Source organism: Homarus americanus, unplaced genomic scaffold (genome assembly GCF_018991925.1).
Source record: "Homarus americanus isolate GMGI-L3 unplaced genomic scaffold, GMGI_Hamer_2.0 scaffold13662, whole genome shotgun sequence".
Taxonomy (NCBI): domain Eukaryota; kingdom Metazoa; phylum Arthropoda; class Malacostraca; order Decapoda; family Nephropidae; genus Homarus; species Homarus americanus.
The window spans coordinates 88,370-106,000 of record NW_024747649.1 but is presented as its reverse complement, the minus strand read 5'-3'; the positions used below and the strand labels follow the sequence as shown (position 1 = coordinate 106,000).

Here is a 17,631-nt window from a genome sequence, read left to right as displayed (position 1 = left end):
CTCGTTTGGTTTGTCCTTGTACAGTGAATTATGTATATCACAGCATTATAATTTACTTAAGTGAGAGAGGTGGTCACTTAGGTCAGTACTTCAAAGACTTATATTTGTCTTGGTGAATATACAGGGTGATTCAGCAAAGAGTACATTAAATTGGAGGATGGAATCCTTGGATAATTCTAAACCACAATGTCTCTATGGTAAAATGTCAGATTCTGCTTAGTTTCACTGTTACAATATATTTAAGATGTTGTATTAATGAGAGTGACTATGAAGTGAAACCCTTATAGGTTTTTATAATAATTTATTCACAGATCTGTACAGTGTGATCCCCCTTTGTTACAACCTAAAGGAAATGTTCAAAGTTGCCCCCTTCTGCCTCAATGCAGGCCTGTACATATCGCACCATTGATTGTCTGGCGTGTTCTAGAATGCCTGGACTATGTTTAATGTACTTGCACCAGTCACGAACGAGGGGGCATATGCAGAGTCTGACATTTTACCATTGAGGCATTGTGTTTTAGAATTATCAAAGGATTTCATCCTCCAATTTAATGTACTCTTTGTTGAATTATATATATATATATATATATATATATATATATATATATATATATATATATATATATATATAATATATATCATATATATATATATATATATATATATATATATATATATAAGTTATGTGTGCGTGTATGTAATCATAGTTCAGTTGCCGGTTGCAGTTAATACTATACTAATACACCTGTACCTCCCGTAGGTCGTTGTGACTTCTACTTGTCGAGAGAGAGGCTGCTGCCATCTGTCTTAGCTCTCATTGGTCAAAAGAACAGTCCTCTGGTTCCTGTGATAAGTAGAATGTACAAACAATCATAGTGCATAAAACATTATTATATTGGTCTATCTATCTAACCGTTCGTATGATTATAAAACATCAATCTTTGGTTCTATATTTATTTGTCATCATCATGTACAGGGTCATGTCAATAACTGAAGCTGGGCTGTACTACCAGTGGATTAAACAACGAATACCAAACTTCACAACGTGTTCCTTCCCTCCGACTAAGATCACTGTCAGCACCTCTCTCTCCGTGGACAACCTTTGGGTAATATATTTATATTATACTCTATTTTAAAAAATAAAACAAGAATGATCATTACCGTAATAGTAACAATAATATTAATTATTGAATGCAACAGGAACTACTACTATTACTACTATACTACTATACTACTACTACTTATAATAATAATAATAATAATAATAATAATAATAATAATAATAATAATAATAATAATAATAATTCGTTTATTTATGGTAAGAATGTTATTTAAATCTAGCGCTCTTCTCCACACTCCAGGGGATGTTTGTGCTCCCAGTCACCGGACTGACTCTCAGCGCTCTTATATTTTGCCTCGAGATCATCACACATCGTATTTTTCCAGTATAAAACTCCTCATGTAGTGAATAAATGGTTGACTGACAATAGATAGTGCAAGCTTCAAAATGTTTTATTAGTTTCTAAATGACTAGAGCAATGTGATATTCCTTAAGCTGGAGGTTGTTAGTTTTTGTGTTTACGTATTTTTTGTTTATATGTCTATATGTGGCAAAACTATATTTTTCGACTTTCATTTTAACTTTGAGACACAAAAATAATATAATATTACCATCACATATTCAATGCTCTATATATTACGATATGATTTTTTAATACTACAGGGGAATTATTATTTTTATTATTATTATTATTATTATTATTATTATTATTATTATTATTATTATTATTATTATTATTATTATTGTAATTATTATTATTATTATTATTATTAATATTATTATTATTATTATTATTATTATTGTTATTATTATTATTATTATTAAATTATTGTTAGTATTATTATTATTAATATTATAATTTTAAGAATTCTAGCAAAGTAGAAATATATTATTGCAGTGCACAGATATCAAAATATTTACAGCATACAAACAAAACTTCAAGATTAATGCAAATTGTAAATTGTAAAAAAAAATTAACGTCAAATGACCACCTCATCAAGCCACTGAAGGGATCAACATACCTGGATATCACCTTATATCATCGAATAATTATTACAAATCTTTTTTATAAAGTTATTATATCTATTTTGTACGATACCAATACTTATAAACACACTTATATGGTAAACCTCACTTGGTTAAGTAAAAAATGTATGAGGAGTTATGACTAGCCGCTTTAAATCAATATTAAGTCTATAAGCGACAGGGTTATAGCAAGAACCACTGTCGCGTGACTATTGGCACTGAGCTTGTGCAAGGGGAAGAAATAAAAGGAGCGTCACAGAGGCTTTCTCTTCATTGCCTTGGACCACCGCGCCCCGCCTAGAAGTGTCTCCCGCCACCTACTGCTTACACTCCACTCTTACCGTAAGTTACCCAAAACACACTTTGTGTATTTGTTAAATAAAAGTGTGCATCACTAAAACTATAATGAGTGTTTTATTAGAATCAGTGCAATTAATTCATAAAAAAAGCAAAATACTGGACTACGTATTTCACATGAGCACCATTGATATATATATATATATATATATATATATATATATATATATATATATATATATATATATATATATATATATATATATATATATATATATATGCTGATAACCACAAGAAAACACGAAGTTCTCAAGCGCTTTCATGTAATTCACATCTTCAGGGGTATATGTGCTTGTTCGTGCGTGTGTATGTGTGTGTTTCTTAACGTTTCAGAGTGAAAATTATTGAAATTATTTGACTACTTAGCGGTAGTAGGTAGTAGGCAGCTACCAAACCGGGAGGTACTACCGCCTGGGAAGATATTGGAAACATAATGTGTTTAATGGTAGACCCTGCTGCTATATGGCATCACGAATATTGTCACCAAATCCTAAGTTGTTGATCTGACATTCAATTTTGGATTTATTCATTATTATTATTATTATTTAATTATTATTATTATTATTATTATTATTATTATTATTATTATTATTTGATTATTATTATTATTTGATTATTATTATTATTGCTATTATTATTATTATTATTATTATTATTATTATTATTATTATTATTATTATTATTATTATTATTATTATTATTATTATTATTATTATTATTATTATTATTATTATTATTATTATTATTATTATCATTATAGTTGATATTATTATTATTATAATTTGCCCCCCTCCCCCGTCCGTGATGTGGGTCAGTGAGCTGTGCCCGGATGGGCTAATGTCCGTAATCAAATATATATATATATATATATATATATATATATATATATATATATATATATATATATATATATATATATATATATATCATTTATAAGTTATAGCAAAATATACTCAAGAACAAAGATCTGAAGGCAGAGATACACCTCATATATTCTCACTTCTTTAATTCAGATACTCTCTCGATAATTGTGAAAAGAACAAATTATATGTGGTGGAAAATGATGGAACATTTGGGTATTGGTGGCAGATGAGAGGCATTCTGAGCAGGTCTTTGTAAATGGACTTTATCCCTCAACAGAAAGAAAAGTTGCTTGTGTTTATATACGAGGTTGTTACATCAGGAATACGTGAATATTGGTCACTTGATACGATACCATAAAAACAAGGAGGGGTTTAAGAGATCTGCTTAAGCCACCGTAAAGTATAAACAAAAATGGTTAAAGCATCCTTCAAACTCCTTGTGCTTCTTTATATTGATGTGGAGGTAAGATTTTTGCATTGCCAAGACAAATCTAAGCAATATTAGACCAAAAATATGAATATTTTATAGACATTTACAAAGCGTGCGTTCGAATAACAAAAAATAATAACAATAATAATAATAAAATAGAGCCTTGAGACAGTGTGCCAGAGTGAACTACGTGTCATGTAAAGAAAAACGAATTGTCACTTTTTCATCACTATATATACACATAAGAACATAAGAACATAAGAAAATAAGGAGTCTGCAATAGGCCGGTTGGCCTGTGCATGGCAGCTCCTGTCGAGAGTTACTACCACTCTCTATCATCCATGAATCTATCTAGCCTCCTTTTGAAACTTTCCAGAGTTCCCGCACTTACTACAAAGTTGCTAAGCTTGTTCCACTCGTCCACCACCCTATTAGTGAACCAGTTTCTTCCTATCTCCCTCCTAAACCTAAACTTATCCAACTTGAATCCGTTGCTCCGAGTCCTATCCTGCTCGGATATTATAAGAACTTTATCTATATCCCCTTTATTGATTCCTTTCACCCACTTAAATACTTCTATCATATCTCCCCGCACTCTTCGTCTTTCTAGGGAATGCAAGTTAAGTTTCTTTAACCTATCCTAATATGGAAGGTTTCTAAGTCCCTGAATCATTTTTGTCATTCTTCGCTGCACCGACTCTAGTGAATTTATATCCATTCTATAATAGGGGCACCAGAACTGAACCGCATAATCGAGGTGCGGCCTAACTAGCGCAAGATATAGTTGCAATAAGACCTCTGCACTCTTGTTACTTACACTTCTAGATATAAAACCCAATACTCTGTTTGCCTTATTTCGAACATTAACGCACTGTTTTCTAGGCCGTAGGTCCGGGCTTACAAGTACCCCTAGGTCTCTTTCACAAGTCGACTTCTCTAGGTTGATGTTGTTCAGGCTGTATACATTATAAGTATTTGTTCTTCCAATATTAAGTACGCTGCACTTGCTGGTGTTGAATTTCATTTGCCATTTTTCAGACCACCCCTGCAGTTTATTTAGATCCTCCTGTAATGCATTTGCATCCTGCCCTGAATTAATTTGCCGCCCTATTTTGGTGTCATCCGCAAACTTGCTTATGTCTGCTGACATATACATACCTATATATATATATATATATATATATATATATATATATATATATATATATATATATATATATATATATATATATATATATATATATATATATATATATATATTGATAAAATCACACGGGAAAAGGAAACAACGGAGCACCTTAGCTTTCGTCTTTATTCAAGACATCTTCAGAGGCAACTGGATTACTTGGACAGAGAGGGCTTAAATATACAGGATGACCTTATTAAACATGAGGTCAGGTCATATATATATATATATATATATATATATATATATATATATATATATATATATATATATGCAAGTAAATCACTGTAGTTGCGCGTGATCTAGGTATATGCTGATAACACAAGATTCCCAAGCGCTTTCGTGTAATTCACATCTTCAGGGGTGAGTACAGACTGTACTCACCCCTGAGATGTATTACTTGCATATATATATATATATATATATATATATATATATATATATATATATATATATATATATATATATATATATATATATATATATATGTGTGTGTGTGTGTTTGTGTGTGTGTGGTTGTGCTGAAAAAGATATAAAGCAACATGCTAGTATTTTAATTTTAGAGCATTAAATTAGTGATATTCAACATGACAGCATCTGCATGTTAACATGATATTATTACTTGCGTGGCTTAAAATATCAAAATATATAAATAGTTTGTTAAAAGTCTCTAATGGAATGAATAATCAATACAACGGTAATTTTTATGTACTTTTATTCTTCTTTGATTTGACAATATTTATCCCGTACAGTTCCTCCTGCAGCTCTTAAAAAAATTTCTGGAACTCCAACCCTTATCAGTAGCGACTGTAAGTGTCCTTTTAATATCTAATACGTTTTTGCCTATTTTCATCTTTCTAGTCTGGTACGATATTTTATCTTGATTGTTTACCCAGATAAAGGACAACCTGTAAAAGGTGTCCGGAGGTCCTAGCCCAGGTGGTTGTACAGATAATATAGTGTACACTGTAGCAGGATATATTTATGATTTCGAACTAATGAAAACAGAACCTATCACGGGGCAGGGTAGAGGGGGGTAGTGTTGTAGAGGAGCGGGGGAATGTGACTAAAGTTAATTTAGTGCCAGTACAACACGGCAAACAACGAAGTAGTTTGGTTAGTTTAACAACTTTTGGGCAAGATTGGACGAACAAAATACTTTGTGGGTGTGGAGGATGGGTTTATACCATACACTGTATGGTCGCCGACTGACTCAAGCTTGAATAATCGTCGAAATATTTTGGTAGTCTTTCAAGATGCCCCTTTTCCCTAGATTTTGACCAATTTTCATTTGTCTTCCCCTTTTCCCTCTAAGGATCATTTTCCCCCAGAAGGGATACTTCCCTGTACCTGGCAACATTGCAGTGAACGTCTGATTTTGTTCGCGTAAATCAACGTCTCAACTTACACTCGGTTTTGTCTCAAATATATTACAAAATTAGAAAACAAATAATAGTAATAAAATCAGATAAAATAGTACGTTAATAAATTTTCTCATTTGAAAATGGCATAACATAAAAATTTAACTATCATAAAATTGACAAATTATAACCAAAAAGCAGCTTCCTCAAATTTCAATCAGAGTGCTGGGACCGTAACTGTTGCTAGTTTAAAGGCCAATTGTGGTCTCATTCTGCTCAATATTTGATGCTTACTACAATGAAGATAATCATTTTTTTTCTAGAAACGCTAAAAATAATATTTGTTTTATCAACTACTGTGTTGAGAATCACGAAGAGAAAAAACAAACGCGTTTTTTATCTAATTACGACCGTTTTCCATTGAAAATCAATAAATATTAAGGAAACTGAAACAGAAACTGTCGTCAATTCTTACCTGGAAGTGTAACTCAATTTCTAACTTAACCAATCATAACCTAAACTAACCTAACTTAGCCTAACCTAAACTAAACCTTGACAAAAACTGACTTCCATAACAAAAATCGCTTTCAGGTCATCCTGACTGAAAATATTAGTGGGAAAAATGAAGTCAACAACAGACAAGGCCCACATACTATATATGCAGCTGGGAATGTTGTACAGATGCCGTAGCTACTTCACTCCTGAGCAGTTGCTTCAAGTATATTAGGGATTCATTCGTCCTAACTTGGAGTACTGCTCTCATATCTGGGGTGGCTCTTCTTCTGGCCAACTGTTAGATAGGGTGGAATCAAAGGCATTTCGTCTTATTAACTATCCTCCTTTAGTCGACAATCTTTCTTCCTTTTCTCTTCGCCGCAATGTTGCTTCACTCTTTCTCTTTTACAGATACTTTAACGGGGCAATGTTCGGTTGATTCGGCATCCTGTTTTCCGCCAGCAAGGCCGTGGGCTCGTAACACTCGTCTTGCTCTGCCTTCTTCTGTTTTTCCATACTTATACAATCTGTCTCACTTTAAAATGCTTGTTTTCCGGCATCTTCGTGGCGTAGATTAATACAGTATTTTTCTCTTCTATTTTCAATTTCTTTTTACTTTTTTTTTTTGCCCCCTAGGCCCAGATGTGGGTCGATGACCTGTGCCCGGCTGGGTTATTCCCCGTAATATATATTGCTTAATATTGTCTTTTTAGAAAATTTAGAATGAGAATTTCGATCACGGTGATTTGGATTTGAATTATTTTTAAATAATGGATAATGACTTTTCGGTCACATCACAATGGTGGTGAACAATCCCACTTTTTCTTCATACAGAAATAAATTATGGAGGGTCGACATCTTAACCAGCCGACAAATTTGGCTGAGCGCAGAACGTTAGTGTGTATGTGGATGGCTGGGAAGCCTTACCGAGCCATAGCCAGAGAGACGGGGAAGAGTGTGACCACCGTGTGCAGGTGGATAAGACGCTGGAAACGAGAAGGCCATGTGAACATACGACCTCGTAGTGGCAGACCCCGTAAAATAAGAAACTTGCATCATGCCATCGTGTCTCCCTTTGTCTCCCAGGCTCCCTTGGCCTGCAAAAATAATATCTACCCATTACAACTGATGTGCAGGACAAAAACAGTTGATTATCAGTACCCTTCACCTTATCCTCCCTATTTTCAACTGAATGCAGTGATAAATAATAGGCTTTTAAATTTTAAGGCGTTTATTGCTCATCAAAATGATGCTTCCATTAATCTCGTATGAATTGACTTATACCTGGTTCCAGTTACGAGTAGAGTTGTTATTTTCCATAACGAAAAATATAAAATTTAACATACTTCATTTGTATTAATTAGCACTGGCATGAACGAATGGTAGTGAAATAATTTAACCAACTAGAGTTTAACTGTCAAACTTTCTTTTCTATTATATGTGACTAAAGTGATAAGAATTACAATTAAAGCTGACATTACAAGGAAGGTCGAGAAGTTTGTTCAACTCTGATATTGATTTCATGACTGAAGGATAATAATTCATAAATGTATAGTAATTATAGATAAAAGCACATACTTTTAGGGTACAATAAATCATAATCACCAGTCTCAATGTTTTTTCATTATCAATTACACCTACACCTGAGAACAAAATTCACTTGACTCTTTTGACAAAATCTGTAGGAAACGGAGCTTATGTTATATAATAATGACTACTAGATTTTTCCTTTTAGGCGTGAGTTTTATGTTGCTCTTCTGACCTAATGTAATGAAAAGCAACTTCAATCAGCTGTAAACCAATTTCATATATGATTAACAAGTAAGATGTCAAATATTGCCAACTGTCAAGGGAAATTCTCTGCAGCTGTACAACATATACAACATAATATCATAATATGCAGTAGTGAAGTAAATTTAATGTTAATTCCTCATCATTTTATTCCTGTTATATGTTTTACGGATAATCGTCAGATTCAATCTTAAAACTCAGCTCATCCTCTGTGAGAGAGGGAGACCTTCTTTATATATTGTAAGGGGAGTGTCCGCTAAAATTACAATTTTATTTAAGACGTTTTGCACTCTTTCTGCATAACCAAATTATACCAAAATTAAATTAGGGTGATGTTGATGTTATAAAGTATTACTGTGCTTTAACATGTATGGTCTTTAAGCGTTAGTAACTACAAAGGAAAACCATCTCATTTCAACGTTCTCGAGATATATTCACTCTTAAGTAGATTTCCATAAATTCTTAATAATTATATGAATACATCACGTAGGCGCTTGGAACTTGACGCTCTTTTCTCTTTGTAATTAACAGCATACCACTGAATCAAGCTTTCTTTTGTGGTATTGTATATACAGTACATATACAGTATGTATATATTGCGTGTAGTATACACAGTATATCTGATTGCATTTGTTGATATATTATGAGCTTCTATACCATATTAGGTTTCATTATAAACTGTTTGTGCAAATGGATATGGTCAAACACTCAGACCAGAATTACTTACTGGAAAAAAAAGTCAGTAAACAATATTCTGTCGATATAAAGTATTTCTGATGTAAGCTACACGCTGTACTGCGCTTACACTCGCGCCCTCTATAAGGCAGTCACAAAAATCTTTATGCATGAATGATTTTTAAGCCACTTCAAAGGTACACAGCTTATTGGTAATGTAAGTCTGCACTTACCACTAGACGTAATGGACAACGGATCATGGAGTAATGTAATTTTGACATATATAAAGTCGTTTTGAGAGTTTTAGCAAAGGTAATGAATACTTCTGCATTCCTCAATAAAATGTACACTGTACATCAACCGGTGCTTATTATTGACGTGCTGCATTAACCGACCGAATTTCGTTATATTTGTACCGAAATAAAAATGTTCTACAAAGAGACGAAGTTCCCGAATTACTGTACTAGTGGTAGTAAGTGTTGACGTGACATATTATTCGTATTCCCACAAAATAACACAACTAATAAAATAAAATTTTATGCAATTGAATAAAAATGGAGAATGTGTTCATAAGTGTGAAGGTGAAATTGAAATCGTGAATTATAAGAATTATAAAGAAACCCACTTAAGAGTTTGTAAGGACGAGATTTTGGATTTATAGTAATTTGCTACTTTTTATATATAAATAATTTTTATTTTATTTTTTTCTGGTCATATTACCTAGGACACGTCAAATTCGTCTTCGAGTTCACAGACATATACTACTATCTCAACAAAAATTTTTACATGTTCCTTCTCCCTGTGTATTTACGGTTGCACCAAGATATATGAATAGATCCTAAACTATCTTGAAAGGAACTTGTAGCTAGAACTTTCTCGGGGACATACATGAAATTCCTGAAGTTAACAATTTGAACAAGAAAGAGTGAAACCACCGTTTTAAGATGGAGAATCCCCCACCTTCATCTTGGAAATTGTATATGTCCTTAAAGAATTAAAGCACTATCTTCAAACGACTAAAGGTCTAAACTATCATTCTCAAGGGACTAAATCATTGTCCTCAATGGATAAACTAGTATTCGTCCAAGACCTCCTCATTCTCGCTAATACTAAATGTATTATGATCATATTATTGTACGGCTGGGGACCCAGTCAGTGTGGAACTAGTGAAACGGCTGGTTAATTCCAAGTTAACCAGATTGGTTCACATATATTATATTGGGCTTTAGTAACGAAACCCAATTGAAGTTTCTTGTTTTATTAGAAAAGTATTATGTTTATATAATTCCTGAGTGTAGATCAACCGTAAGTTCCACTATTTATGAGTGTGATGAGAAGGGAACGGCGTTAATGTACAGTTTATAAACGTGAATCAACGTCCGTTCGATATTAGTTTGTGAGTGACTTAGAGTAGTGACCCATCGAGGGAGAACGGAATAGGTACGTCGTTCCCCCTCGAGGGAAGACAGAGCCATCCACTGGGGCTCTCAAATAACGTCTTCCTCTAGTCAAGGATATCAAACTACTGCTCGCTTTAGGAGTCCAGAGAGCAGGCTACTTATGCCTTTCTCAGAATAGTATGACGCAGCTTCCAGTGGGCACACCATATCACATGCATTGAACATGTCACCGCATAGCCAGTGGAAAGTTACAGGGGATGAATCTGAATATAAATCAGATGTAAATAACCCATTTATATAATACTTCTGTTGATGAGACAGGGGCCATTACACCAGTTAATCGCAAACCACCTGGTAGAGTCAATCATGTGGTAACAGTGACCAAGGTGTTGGGTATGAGGAGGTGTTGGTGAAGGGGTGTGTGCAGCATACATTAATATTTTCATATTTTCTGAGCACATTAGACAACATTTAACCCGTTGCGAAGTTTGACTGTAGAAAAAAGTTACCTATTTTCTAGCCCATGTTCTTAACTTATATATTATGTCCCTCCCGCCTTCATCTCTCCTCATTATACTTCCTCCTGCACAAAACTCGGGGACTCTACCACCACTCCAAACCGCTAGCAGACCAGCTCCTATCCGTCCCTCCCTTTACAGTGTTACCAGAATAACGAAACTCTACCTGCTGCCTTGAGCTCATTGGTATCCCATTTGTAGGGATCGAATCCATGGATGGTGTTGCACTCGGAAATTTTCCCAACTGTACCTAAACTTTTTTTTAGTTTCTTATTAGGAGGGCAAATTGTTTGTGTTTTTTTTAACCTCTTCTTGGCCTCCTACTGAATCATGATGCCTGACTTGCTTTCTTCTTTGATTTATATTTTCTTTTAATCAGGCATTTAGGTAAGGAGTCTCATCAGAAAGCAGCAATGAGAATAGATGAAGAGGTAGATAATATTATTGGAATCGGGGAATAAATAGGAGTTTCCTGCGGGCAATTCAGATGATACAGCTGCTGAGAATGTCGATATGGTGTCAGTGGGTGTGTGTGTGTGTGGGAAGTTTGGCGATCAAATGGGTATTGGCTTATCTGCTGCCCGCGGGCTTTCAATCATTGATGCCAAATGTATAGATTTTGATGCCGCATTCTATTACCCCGAGAGCAGTATTGCCTTCACTTTCCCTTATATAGAACACTTTTGGGACGGAGGGAGGAAAATAAATAACATATTGTAAGTTTATCGTTGCAGTCAGAGGTTGAGAATCATCCATGACGACTGTTGGAGTTTCCATACTCCTGTTGCTGACTGTCTCCCCAGCCGTCGCCCAACTGCCTCGCCCTCATGGTACGTGAAAAACTACATTTAAACTCTTGAAAGAAAATAAAAATATGTTCACGTGCAGAGTATGGAGTAAACGTAACACCAATATGATATAATTTTAATACGCAGGAATATACATCTTCATCAGAAGCGGAAAATATTTTTTCCCTGTATGTCAGTTTCGGAGTTGAAACACGACAATTGAGTAAAACATTATAAAGAAAAGCTAAGCAACTCGATAAAAGATGAAATAATGCCTACTAAGAATAAATCATAAGGACAGAAAATGAGACGAAACTAAGCTACACGACATTATTTTTAGGGCCAACAGTTGAAGTGGCAAAAGAAGCCCATACAACAAAAATATTTCCATAGCGAATTACTGAGATCCAAACTAACAGTTGAATACAGTAAATCAGACAATTTTTAGAGTCAATAATACTAATGGCTGAAATAAGACTGTTAGATTATGGAAGCCTAAGAATAAAGCACATTATCCCTATTTACAGAGATTTCCTATAAAATATATCCACGTGTACTATATAAACTTTACATTTTGTCACTCCCTCAGACAGTAGAGACACTTTGACAGTGTCAGCCACAGTGATGGAGGCTGTATTGTCGACAGAGAAGGACCCAAGGTGTTCCTTCCTCCTGCTCACTGATGGTGTCACCTCCCCTAACACCTTCCGCATGGTGCGTAGTGTGTCAAGCAGCATGAATACTCTCACATAAATAATTATGCCTTGCGTTTTAGTATTTTGAAGCTGAGTTCATATGATATACTGTAAGTATAGGTTGCTATAATGCTGTAATTGTAAGATTATTATGCTGTAATTGTAGAATGTTTTGTCGTATTGCAGCTGTTTTACTGTTGTTATTATTTGCTGTAACAGTACTTGAATTATACACAAATTATTTTATGATTATACAGTAAGCTTCTTTCTTTCTCTCATACCAGTTGAAAAAGCAGCTGCAGACGCCTTGTTTGTTTGGCTTTTTCGAGGCTACAGAGGACAACAAAGATGTTGATCAGGTGATCGAGGCGGCCAAACGGGTAGGTCACATACACTATCACTTTTTTGCCTTTAGTTTTTAGTACCCCGGGGATGAGGTCACTCATATCTTACTGTTGAGGTGGGTCTTTTTCATGTGAGGCGGTTAGGTTATTCCCAGTCTATCTTTGAGACTGCAGAAGGTCAACATATTCATAGTTAAATTGTTCTTGAGACAAAGTTATCATTATATCATCAGACTGACAGGTGATAATTAACACCCTGATTCCAACAGCTGCGGCGGAATTCATGGCATGTGACGGTGGTGGTCGTGAGCGACGATCCAACTTTCCTCACTTCCATCACCAGCAAGACGGTAAGGAACAGCCTTCTAGTGGCTGAGACGAGGCTCCTAGCCGTTACTCGGCTTCCCCTATCAAAACTGTGGGATCTCCAGGAGTCCTTCGCTCTGAGGAACGCCATGTTGATCCTCATGGATGAAACCTCTGGATCCCTCGGGTAACATTACATAATCTTTCTTGTGAATGCAGAGGAATGTGTTCAAGTCACTAGAATATTTGTGTGAAATTCGCCCAGTGTTTAAGAACTTAGTAGTGATGACTGAGATAATTCAACAGATAGTGTAGATAATTATTATTAACCAACTATCTAGAAAAATGCAGTTGGTAACTTAGTAAAATGCTGTCGACGATGGAGATATAGGTACTAATAATAATCTAGAGGACACTATTGATGATTTAGAGAACAAGTAAGGATAATTTTAGTAGCCACTTTTGATAATTGCGAGAAATAGCATTGATAAACTCCAAAAATACTAAGGCGTAATATTCTATATTGAAAATGTGTCCTCAACAGGTGCAGCGTGTACGTCCACCTTCCTTACAGACCGCAGGGCACCAAGGCGTTGAAGATTGCCTCCTGGACGCCTCATCGAGGCCTCACTCTCACTACCCAGCTCCCACTCTTCCCTGATAAGTTTACAAGGTGACCAAGAATACGAACTGTACTGTACTTTTTAAAGTATCACTCAATAATTATCGTGGGATATTTGCACTGCAGCAAATTATTAGTAAAAGTAAAGTAAAATATAATTCTGAGAAATAAATGAACCACAATACATTTCTAATTTGTCAATCTTATTTTTTGATAAATCTTTTGAGGATGTTGATTTGAAACCTTTAGGATAATATTCTATTTACTGAGTAACGACGAACCGTTAACCCTTTGAGGATGAGAATGTAGTCCCAGGAAGAAGGCAGTTTAATCATAGACCTCAAAAGAGTATGCACTGTACCTGAGTACAACAGATACACCAAGATTCATGATAAAGTGAATCTTAAAAACTAAAAAAAAAAAAAGATTCGTACTCAACCTTTGTTGGTCATGACAAGGCGAATTACGAGTTCCCCTATTTCCTTCACAATAGATGTTAAACATTCTTCAGTAACTCAATAGATTCGTCGGTGAGGCTTCTGAAGACATTCACTTCTCCAGCTCATTACAAAGCCCTTCTATTTTATCGTGTCTGTGTTACATTTATGGACTATAACAACCAACTTACTCAGAAGAGTATAACAATTATAAAGTATAACAATTATAAAGTAACACAACCACAGATCGATGCTTGAGCCCTCAATCAGTAATGCCTGTAAGTCAGTTCCAGTTGACAACTAAAACACCACGAGTTGGCGAAAGTCCTGGTTAGTATTTGGAAACTTCTAATACCACCTCCCGACGACTACTGTTACTTGACCCGCTCTAGATCTGACGTGATGTGTGACTTCATATATCATGGAATTTTTTTCATCAAGACTGTTAGATCTCAGTCTAGTTGTTATTATTCTAAGTGTGTTAACGTGCTTCAACAACTAAGGTCACTGAGCAAAACACAAAGTCACTTTCTATACTAGATAAGAGTCCTTTAGATTTGGGAAAGATATATTTTCCTAAAGCTGATAGTCAGTGTACAAATTGACATCCATTGTCTGGTGTTGGAGGTTGACTTAAATTACAGGCTGAATTATTCATAGATATGAACTCGGAATATTTATTCCACTTTGATATCATTTAATTAAATTTATTGGAGAACCTATAATTACTGCATTATATACATTATATGCATTATAATTATTACAAATAACGTGTTGCTTATGGATCTCCATAAAATAAAAAATTACTCAAAAAAAAAAAACCCACATTTACCCCCGACGTAATGTGTTCTGACAATGTACTGCACTATTGGCGAGACTTATATCTTCTTGTAGGAACACGTGGTCATAAGAACACAATTGGTAAATCTAGAACACGTCACTTTTTCAGTGAAAAGAGAACGTGTAATCCCAAAGGACTCCTTATGCTTTTGGCAGTTCAACTTGGTGTGTGTTGCTCTCTTAAGTGATACTCCTATAGGCTAATATATATCATGCAGACTTCTTGGTGGTATCTAGCTGTCTATTTATATCTCTATCTGTATAATTGTAATTCAGTCCAGTTCATTGTGGTTCACATATCAAGTCCACCATGACTCAATAATACAAACACCCTCCCTCCTCATCCCGAGGAGTAGGCAGTCATCATTAAGGCAGCTCAAGGTTAATCACGTTCCGGTTTCATACCTCTAGAATAAGGTGCAGAACTCTACAGGCTGTAGATGCAAAGAGCCAATAGAGCTGTATTTTTAGACAAAGGTCGTTTGATGTGTCTACTCATTGATCATGAACCATAACTCTTGAGGTTGACATCGAAAACAACATAACCGTTTTCGAGATCTTATGAGAACATGCAGGCTTATGCCTGTTATGAATCGTAAATATATTGTAATACAATATTGTAATGACACATTGTAATGCACATTGTCTTGTATATGCAGTACCTAAAACAATTATCTGTGCATACTTTGTGGGAAACATGAGACCATGGACGATAAATTTTGGTATATGAGGGCTGTCACTAGTCACACGTAAGATTTCGGAACATATGGACCCCCACCTGCACAGGTAGTTGTTTTAGCTACTATACGTACAGGCGAAAAAAAAAAGAGCAAAATAAATACTTTTCCTCGTGTATACAGATATACAAGGATGCAATAATTAGGGCAGGTTCCATTCGAAACGAGATCTGTATTCCCATTTGAGATTTCTAATTCTCAATGCAGAATGTTTGCATGGAGGCTATGCTAATAAATTACTTTATCGACAGATTTCTCGAGAAGCCACATCTGGTGGCAGTATCGGTGGAATTTGCCTCTCATAACCTTATTGTGTTAGAGGATGTAGCGGCTCCCGGAGGAAAGAGGATCACCTTCGAGGGAATCATGGAAACTGTGCTAAAGTATCTTTCTGAAGGTTTAAATTTCACGTGAGTTGAAACTTCTTTTAAAGTGTATATATATATATATATATATATATATATATATATATATATATATATATATATATATATATATATATATATATATATATATATATATATATATATATAGTGACAGGATTATCCAAGCTCTCACCTCCTCCCTGACCAGGAGTGCCTGGCTATGTTTGACAGCATTTTAACCTTCACTTACATTTGATGGACTTACAGTAGAACATGTGCCCTTGCATTTAAACATAGCTGTGTTTAATATTTGAGTTTGATAAATTTAATTCATTTACATTTAAATGCCAAATCCCATAACTGAACCCAAGCCTGCTTTGATGCCAGTATATTAAACTTGTTACAACAATAAAATAAAATCCCTAACAGCAAAAATTATTATTACTATAATGTTGCATAACTTGGCAACAAATACAATCACGATTGTTTTTCAAAAGAAGGACTTGTGTATGATTTGTAACGGCCCTCAGGTACTCGTACGTGCGACCTGAAGATGGGACCTGGGGGACTCAAAACGACAAAGGACAGTTTTCTGGCATGATGGGCGTTATGACCAGAGGGGTAGGTATATATTTTGACACCTTTCCACTCTCTTAAAGAATAGGTTAAGTAGATACACGTGGGGATAAGTGCTACTAAAATGGCCCAGAAAATCCTAAAATAGATAATCCAGGTTGTTTGTCTACAACGATTAAAGTATTTAATTCTCGTTATAGTTAAAGAAAGTATATCTACAGGAAGCGGATATTGGTCTCGGTCCTTTCGCTCTGACCCCCATCCGCTACGGGGTAGTGGACTATACATATCCTGTAGACATCGCCTCTATGAAGATCATGTCGGGTCGAGGGAGGGCGGAGGCGGACCCGTGGGGCTTCCTGTTGCCCCTGGCACCGCTGGTGTGGGTGGCCCTCCTAATATCGCTCTCCGGAGTGTTGTTAACCTTTCTCCTTTTATCTTCTTACTTGTCTCCCAAAATATTTGATCGACGAAGCTTCAAGACAAACGCCAGCAGCCTTATCCGAGTATTATTACAGCAAGGCAAGTGATAAATTCGTATTTAATTGATAGATTTATTTTTTCAAGTAAAACAAATAGGAAATATAACTTTAACTTAAGAATCTTCCTTTTCAAGCTGGTATTATTTCGGCACTCCACACATACCTGTAGCCCTCTGACAAGAACCGAATAATCTGTTATTCCCCAATTCATTTGATCTGCTCTTCTAATAAGAAAAGAAAAAAAAAATATTATATATATATATATATATATATATAT

General features: G+C 35.0%; 2 protein-coding genes across 3 annotated transcripts in view; both read left to right on the top strand.

Annotated features, from left to right (window-relative positions):
• LOC121879818 (probable glutamate receptor) overlaps positions 1–1,714 on the top strand; it is a 44,030-nt gene extending 42,316 nt beyond the window's left edge. For both annotated transcript variants that reach the window (XM_042386612.1, XM_042386611.1), the window contains 3 exons: positions 761–860; positions 977–1,106; positions 1,362–1,714. In XM_042386612.1, coding sequence (XP_042242546.1) covers positions 761–860; positions 977–1,106; positions 1,362–1,451 — 320 coding nt within the window. In that variant the 3' untranslated portion in view covers positions 1,452–1,714. The remainder of the gene's footprint in view (positions 1–760; positions 861–976; positions 1,107–1,361) is intronic.
• A 242-nt stretch (positions 1,715–1,956) lies between these two features.
• Positions 1,957–17,506, top strand: LOC121879815 (glutamate receptor ionotropic, kainate 1-like). Its single transcript, XM_042386608.1, has 9 exons — positions 1,957–2,428; positions 11,897–11,992; positions 12,540–12,664; positions 12,930–13,025; positions 13,259–13,482; positions 13,840–13,968; positions 16,183–16,341; positions 16,827–16,917; positions 17,094–17,506. Exons 2-9 carry the CDS (start codon positions 11,917–11,919, stop codon positions 17,400–17,402), a joined length of 1,209 nt encoding a protein of 402 aa, XP_042242542.1. The 5' UTR covers positions 1,957–2,428; positions 11,897–11,916; the 3' UTR covers positions 17,403–17,506.
• The last annotated feature ends 125 nt before the right edge of the window (positions 17,507–17,631 follow it).